At 25.7% G+C, this 9,251-nt stretch overlaps 1 protein-coding gene across 1 annotated transcript; it reads right to left on the bottom strand.

Moving 5' to 3' along the window:
* Window positions 1-219: 219 nt before the first annotated feature.
* Window positions 220-972, bottom strand: LOC112507434 (auxin-responsive protein SAUR76). The gene has a single exon (XM_025112024.1). It carries the CDS (start codon window positions 927-929, stop codon window positions 477-479), a length of 453 nt encoding a protein of 150 aa, XP_024967792.1. The 5' UTR covers window positions 930-972; the 3' UTR covers window positions 220-476.
* Window positions 973-9,251: the final 8,279 nt, after the last annotated feature.

Below are 9,251 nucleotides of genomic sequence, written 5' to 3'. Positions count from 1 at the left end.
CAAAAAAGTTGTGTATAACTCGAACACTGTTTCTTCGATGAATACATATATCAATGTCAATATTTACCTATTTTTACCTTATTCAAACTCAAAACCAATAGCAAACTTGAACGAAAACCCTAATTCAACAAGCACCACGAATCATGAAGGATCTTCCATTTTCTATCACATTTTGTTTTTCCTGAGAAGAAACTAAATATATATGAAGATGAAAACGTAAAATCGAAAAAGAACTTATTTAATTAAACCATTGATGATATATTCGAACTCAGAGGAAGAAGATCGATGAATCGACTAACAAATAGTGCTAAACTACATATACATATAAACGAGAAATTAAATTCATGAATCAATGAAACAAATTAATGCATGAAATCATCACGACTTTTGAGATGGATGCACTAATTCGTCCACATTTGAAAACCTAAAATTTTTATAGATCTTGTTTCACAGTTTCATGCGATTTAGAGAATCCCTCAAGAAGAGTAGAGATCAGCCAATTCGTCCAAACAATCAGAAGTCACATTAAAATCGGCATTCTCAAGCATCCATAACAGATGATCAAAAAGTACAACCTCACAATTGATTACCGATACTTCACCATTACCAGCCGGCTTCGATTTCTCGATTAGAGCATTAACAAGTGGATGACTCAAATACTTCGAACTAATCACGTACCGTTTCCTCGTGCTTCCAACGAATACAATTTCTCGAGGCTCTTCTTCGTTTCCACTTCCATTACCGTCGCTTCCATAGACGGAAATAGCATTAGTATTCCAGATTATTCCACCGCCTCCTCCGCCGCCTGCGGCGGCTCCGTCTTGATGATGTCTAGCAGATTTAGATCCCGAACTGAGATTCGAAGAACTCCTTCTTAATTGTTTCGATAGCGTTTTGCACTTTCTAAGCATCACATTGATCTTTTTCATGGCGGATTTGGGTGAATTAGGTTTTTAGAGGAATGAAGATAAATACTCTAATGAAAGAGCAGAGAAGGATGCAAGTGGGTAATAGGAGAATAGTGGTGGGTGTGATGGTGATGTTTAGAGGACTTGTGGGTCCCATTTATAACCGATGGATTTATTGGAAATTAATTATTTTATATAATATTTTTTTTTATTTAAGATACTATTTACTTATATATAAATATTTATCTATAAATAACTTATTTGTATTTTTAAGTAAGATTTTCGAATTGCGTGAATATTTTAATCTCATATTTGGTTTTAAGGATTTTTTTTTATATTTGAAATCATTTATATCATCGAGATTTTTTTTGGGTTTAATCATTTGAGAACTTTAAAATTTATGAGATTTGTAAAAAACTTCTACCTTAAAGTTTTATTTTAAATTATTATTTTTATATATAGATATAGTATTTAAGATGCGTTTGGTACACTGGACAATGACAGGACAGAGATCCATGTCCCATGTTTGACATGAATTTTATGTGAAACAGGTCTGTTCCACCCCTACCCCATGGAACAAGGTGGAATAAGATGGAACATACTTATATTTTACCAATATAATCTCAAAATAAAACTTAATTCTCTTCTAAAACATCAAATAGGTCTTTTTTTTTACATTTTATTCATTATTTAAATTTTATTTATCGTATTTTATGTTTTTTAAACTTTCATTTTACTGTCCTCAAAATATTATTTTTATACGGTTTCTATATTTTTATTAATTTTATGTAATTTATTATATATTAATAATAATAAATAATGTAGAAAAGAGATAAAAAATAAAAATAGAAAACTACATAAACTTTTTATTTGGTGTCATTTTAATTGTTTTGATGAAAACTTGAAATGATATATTTTGCTATAAAAATTAATTATTCTATTATAATTTAATAAATTACATAAACTAATTAAAATAAACAATTCATCGGAGGTAAATTAGTCATTTTACTTGTTCTGTTCTGTCTAATTTTATCTTATCAAACGTTGAACAGTTGTTCTATCATGTCCTGACACCAAACACACCCTTAATGCATTGATTAACATATATTTGTTAGAGTTAAATGCATGAAATAGCAACCTATTTTCACAAAAAAAAAAAATTATAGCATTCTATTTTTGTTTTTATTTATTACAGCAATGTACTTTCAAATTATTTTTTATTAAGGCATTGTACTTTAAAAAATGTACCCATAATAGTAATGGGTAACATGTTACCTTTTAAACCGGTTAATCCTTTGACTTTTTTGCTTGTGTGGCTTTAATGATGTGATGTGGATGACACATCATTTTGATGACTTAACTAAAATTAAAATAAAAACATATTTCAAATTATTATTAGTGATTTTCATTTTTCATTGTTATTATCTAAAAAAACATTTAATTTTTTTTTACTTTTTGTTATTAAGTTGCATTTAAATTAAATATTCTTAGAGTAAAATATTTATTAAATAAATATACAACATTATTTTTGAGATATATTTTATTTGTAAAAAAAACAACTTTTCCTATTTTATGTTGTTCAAATAAATATATATCTTTTAAAGTTCTCTTTAAAATATTAACGAAATAAATTGTTATCTACAATTTTTTAATATTGTTATATTAATAAATACTTCAAAAAAATCTAATTAATTTAATATATTTATACGTCAAGTAAAAAGTTTTTAAACAAATATAATATATTCGTCAAGTAAAGATAATATTTTTTGGTAAAAAAAAAAATTCTTATTTTCTTTTTTTCAAAAAACACATATTTTTTTTAAATATTAGCGAGATAAGTTGTGTTCTACTAGTTTTATTAATATTGGTATATTAATGAATAATTTAGAATTTTTTTAATTCATTTAATACATTTATTAAAAAACATGTAAAATATCTAAATATTAAAATTAAAAATAGTGTTTAATAAGAACTAGTAAATGATATAATAAAATAATTTTGAAAGTACAATGATGTAGTAAAAAAGTCACATCACTATAGTACATGTGGACAGCCTACATGGACAATGAGGTGACATGGAAACATATATAATGGGTAAATTTAAATCAAAATGTTACCCAATGCTATAATGGGTAAATTTTTCAAAGTACAGTGTCCTAATAAAAAACAATTTGAAAGTACATTGCTGTAATAAGAAAAACTGAAAGTACAATGCTATAATAAAGAAATTTATGATAGTAAATTGTTATTTTATGCATTTTGCCCTATTTGTTATACAGTGTGTTTGTTTCATATGTATTCACTTCATAATGTGCACTTTTTTTTTTTACTTTTTTTTTTGTTTCATAAACACACCAAAATGGTTCATATTGTGAACCAGGTACATGTGAAACAAATACTTTATGAAACAAATATATGTTAATCAATAAATTAACTTTTAGATATTGATGGAAAAAAATCATATGAAAAAACATATGATGTACTAATTCTCAATATTATCACAATTTTATGTGTTCTGAATAAAAGGTCTCACATCCCACAAACATAAGATTTTGAAATCCGAAAGCAATGATTGGTATCTTACGGCATTATGTATGATTTGTATGTAATAATATTTTAAAATACGTTCAAATGATTTTGGAAAGGGAAAATTGCATCAAAATGGAACCAACTTTCATCTGATTGCTATTTTGGGGAACCAACTTTCAAAATCGTCATTTTGGGGAACCAACTTTCACCTGATTCCTATTTTGATGAACCAACTTTCACCTGATTCCTATTTTTGGGAACCAACTTTCAAAATCGTCATTTTAGTGAACCAACTTGCACCTTATTTCTATTTTGGGAAACCAACTTGCAAAAAAAATTATAGAAAAATAACTAAAATTCGTTTTTTTTCAAAAATTAATGCAATAAAATCTATTTTTCATTTCTAATCTCGTTTTTTTTAATTCAAATATCAAATTGAAGATTTTTTCGAAAAAAAAAATCCAAATTACCACGATAAAAATTGTTTTTCATTAATACAATAAAAAAATCAATTTAATAGAAAAAAATTAATTGATGCAATAAAAATAAATATTAAATATCACATTCAAGATTTTTATATCTAACCAATCTGTGTCAATATTAAAGTTTAAAATCAAATTTGGCAAATTCAACCAAAAGTTTGATAGAGATCCTTAAATTACCTATTATTTGTTCAACAGATCAACCAGACGCTTAAATAAACAAAAAGTTTGATAGAGACCCTTAAATGATGATTTTAAAAGTCGGTTCCCCAAAATAGGAATCAGGTAAAAGTTGGTTCCATTTTTATGTAATTTTCTCATTTTTCTATAATTATTTTGCAAGTTGGTTTCCCAAAATAAGAATCAGGTGCAAGTTGGTTCCCCAAAATGACGATTTTGAAAGTTGGTTCCCCAAAATAAGAATCAAGTGAAAGTTGGTTCCCCAAAATAACGATTTTGAAAGTTGGTTCCCCAAAATAAAAATCAGGTAAAAGTTGGTTCCATTTTGATGCAATTTTCCCTTTTGGAAACCAATCATACCAAATAATGGAATCTAATTTCTTTCCAAGTTTTACACACCAAATATTTCAAATCCTTCCACAAAATCCATATCACTTGAAAGCATTTCAACAGTACCAAACGTAGTTATTTGCAAATCTTCAAATTCATATAAATCAATCACAACTGTCCATCTAAGCTAACAAATATTTGGTTCCATAAATATCTTGATTGTTTTCTAATTCAAGGGTCTGTTTGGTTCATGCTGAGGAATGAGAATGAGAATTAATTTTCATCCCCCTCAGTTTAATCAGGAATGAAAATTGGGCTTCTATTAATAACCAACAGATTAATACTTTCATATATATGATGACTATTAAGGGGGTTGTTTGTTTACCTCTTAATAGTTTCATTAAAATTCAACATTTGAAATGTTAAGAGGTGAATTTTATTTGAAAAAAAAAAAGTTTGTCTTTTAATGGTTCTAAAATATTCTGAATGTGTTTTGTATCTTGTGCCTCCCTTAACCATTCAGCGCCCTAATTTCATTGTAAAAATTACCAAACAGTTATATTACATTTTGCACTATATCATGAGAATCTCTTAATTATTCTAATCACTTAATCATTTGACACCAAACCATTCAACAACTCCCAAACAAACCAGTCAATATATAATTTATAGTTTATAAGATCAAAAATTTCGATAATTAATTAATCATTATTCAAAATAAAAGGCAACGTTTGATTTAATGAAATTTAATGGGGGAACTTTTTTTCTATTTCTCGTCTGCAGAAGAGTTTGCGTTCGGTTGTAAGTTTGCGGTTTTTTAGTACATCTTTAGACAGGGCCCGGGGTGACCGTTAGCCGATGGTTTGCTTTCAAGCAAGAGTTAGGTCGGTCCCTGCTATTAATGTTTTAATATGCAATTAAAAAATGTTTAATTATTAATTAGAGTTTACAATAAGGTTTATAAGACAGCTTATGAACAAAAAAACCAGAGAATCAAAATCAATATTTTACATATATAATAATTATTAAATTATGTGTTATATCATACGGTGTTCTAAAATAATTAAATTACATTTTTATTAATCGATTATTATAAAATAAAATGATTTTAACATTTATTATAACTTTAATTCATACAATCCTACGAAATCCCGTGAAATCCCGAACATCACAAAAGGATTTCAAAATCCTATGTTTATAAAATTTCAATTAGATTTTAATATTTCAAATATGAACAATCCAACAAATTAAACATGAGATTGAAATGGATTTAAAATCCAAATACCCACAAATTCATTTTATTTATGCAAACCAAACATGACGTAATGTTTTTTATTTAAATAATTTATCTGTAAATATCCGGTGTGCACTTTTTCCAATTAATTTATTTATTTTTCTATAAATAATAACAAATTCTGAAATTTGATTTATTATGGAATTGATTATGTAAGTATCAATCGATATTATAAATATAAGGTCTGATTTCTTTTCCAAATTAGTAATTAAATTACTAAAATGGTATTCGTGTAATACAGTGAGATACATCTCAATTTTAATGTTTTTTTTTTATTATTTTGTCCTTGTTAATATTATAACACGGTTTATATGATTTTGAGAAAATGATAATATTTTTATGTTTGATTACAATATAAATTTAAATATCTCATAAAAACTTAAAAAAATATCGATATTATAATCAAATTAAGTATTTAAAAGTTCTCTCGTTTTTTGTATAATTTCTTTAATTCGATTTTTATTATAATTTAATAATGGAAGTAATTTATTTCTCGTCTAATAATATTTTTTTTGTAAAGATAATTTTATCTTATATTTGATTATGTTTATCTGAGTTAGTTACACAAACTCAAAATGGAGCTTAATAAGTTGTAGTTACGTATATTTTCCTTGTAATTTTAAATTTTTAAGTAATATGCATCAATAAACAATACTTTATACATAAAAACATTTTTTAAGAGTTTTTTAGCAATAAATATTATTTGTAAATAAATAAATAACACAAAACAATATTAATAATAAACTCTAATTAATATACATTTTTAGAATTAAAGTTTTAAAAAATTAATTATTTAAAATACAATTTATTTTATTAAATATTTTTTATTCTAAAAAGGGAATCATTATTATCGAAGACATACCATTCCGTGTGTTTCAAAAAGCACATAAACATTTTGTTTTTAGACTATCAAAAAGATATAGAAGATCTTAGTTTTAAGTTTTATATGATATTCCATGTATAGATTTTTCATTTTAGGGGTTGTTTCTTTACCTCTTAATAATTTTATTAAAAGACAGTCCTTGAATCGTTAAAAGATGGATCTTGTTTGACAAAAAAAACTGTCTCTTTATGGTTTTAAAACTCTCTGAATGATTTTGTATCTTGGGGCTCCCTGGACCATTAATCACCATAATTTTATTATGAATAATTATCAAACAATTATATTTCATTTTGCACTATATTATAAGAGTCTCTTAATCGTTCTGACCACTTAATCATTCTGCACCAAATCATTCAGCAACTGTCAAACAACCCCTAAATCAAATAAGGACAAGTTTGATCAGAAGTTGTATTCTTATTGAGAATCAGGAAATTACCGAGAGTATGACATGTTCGAAATATTAATGATGAATATTGTGAAAATGTCACGTCCATTTATGTATGATGAATATGGAGACTTAACACAATCTTGATGTTCCCGTGTTCACTATGGAAATAGGGTTATTAACTGAATTTTTCTCGTATCAAAAATTACAAATAACACTTAAATTATGTTTTTTTTTAAACAAAATTGATTTCAAAATCAACTTAAAAGTGTACTCGTGCAATGTAGAGTCATACATCTCAAATCTGAGTCGAAAACTCGAATCCTCGATTATAATTCATGATTCGTTTTATTCTCTATCCCTCTCGTCTTTTTATGGGTTTTTGTGGTTTTAAGAAAGCAAAAGAGTTTTCGTTTGGTTATCAGTTTTACGTTGTATTCCGAGTAAAATTATGGCGTTGAATGTTTAAGGGAGACCCAAGTTGTACAAAATCATTCAGAAGGTTTTAGAACTATTAAAAGACATATATTTTTTTTTTGTCAAACAAGATTCACTTTTTAACGATTCAAATGTTGTCTTTCAATGAAACTATTAAGAAGCAAACAAACAACCCCTAAAGCAGATCTAAAGCTTCGTGGTAGGGGTCACAGCCACAACAAAACCCACCACAAAAATTCAAAAAAACTGTATATATATATATATATATATATATATATATATATTTTTAATAAAATTCCCTATTGGACCCCGAACAAGAAGAAGGCAAGTGTCTCAAGCGGTTGTCATGATCTCATTTTTTTAAGTAAAAATTCTTATTGTTTGTTTCTTTAGTCATCTGATTCACTGTGGATCAGTCAAATCTTGTTGTAATATATAACGTATTCATTTGTTTTAAGTTTAACTATATAGAAATATGTATAATCAGTAGTATAATGTGTGTGTCAGCTTAACCAAAATAGTAGAAAATCAACTGAAATCCGAATCAAATAGGTTAATCGAACCGTTTAAGCCGAAACAAAAATCCGAAACCGTTTTGGTTCAGATAAATTATTCGGTTTTGCAATTTTTCTATTATCTAATAATACCCTGGTCATAAAAATTTCTAAATCTATCATTACATACAATATAACATAGCTACTGAAACCTAAACCCTAAATCAATATAATCTATATTATATTGTAAAGAATTTGATTAAAAAAAAACTTTTAAAATCATTTTTATGCATGAATTACTGTTTGTTGATGCATAATACTTAAAATTTAAGATTGCAAATAAACTATGTGTAAGTACAACTTATTAAAGCTGCATGTTTGAATTCGTGTAACTAACTGCAGATAAACATAATTAAACATGTCATTTTATAAATAGAAAATCTAAAAATATAATTAAAATAATCATTGAGTTATAATAGAATACTTAATTATTATCCTTATAAAAAATTATATTTATTAAATTAAAAATAATTTACGACATCATTAAATCTAAATTAATTATAATAAAAAAAACTGAATTAAAGAAATTAGGGAAAAAACAAGAAATTTTAGGTAATTAATTTGACACTAATATCGATATATTTATTTTCAAAATTTTATGATATCTTCAAATTTATATTTTATTTAAAAACAAAAACATTAACTTTTTTCAAAACTAAATAAACTATATTATATTATAATATTATAAAAAATTAAAATATTAAAATTAAGATATATTTTATGGTATTATACAAATACAATTGCGATTTGTATATAAAAAAACGGCACGGAACCTGAAAGGTAAGTTTGTTGGTGGGGATCTTTACATGTTTTAGTCAAATAGTCAACGACTCATGGAGATGAATAGACGTAAATGCAAAACATGCATTTCCAATTTGTACCGTACAAATGAAAACGGCATGGTCCCTGCCCCTTTTCCTTTTGGTTTTAAACATAAATTAAATTAAATTAAAAAAAAAGGGAAAATGGCTTCGCGCGCACGTTCGCAATTTTTGTCATTTTCCTCTTTCACATGGAGGGTCCCACTTCATGTACGTCTTATTTTATTATTTCTTTTCTTGTCTATTTTTTACTCAATTTAATTCATAAAACTTTACATATATATATATATACACATACATACATAGGGGCCTATTCAAAAGATAATTGAGTTGTTTGTGATAACTGTGAGAACCAATATTAACAACAAATCAATAGATAAATTAGAAAATTTATAAATTTGGTAATTTTAAATTAAAATCTTAATGCAAGGATATTTTTGGTATTTT

Source organism: Cynara cardunculus (genome assembly GCF_001531365.2).
Source record: "Cynara cardunculus var. scolymus isolate 2C chromosome LG 2, CcrdV1, whole genome shotgun sequence".
Lineage (NCBI taxonomy): Eukaryota > Viridiplantae > Streptophyta > Magnoliopsida > Asterales > Asteraceae > Cynara > Cynara cardunculus.
This window is presented reverse-complemented; position numbering and strand designations above follow the sequence as displayed.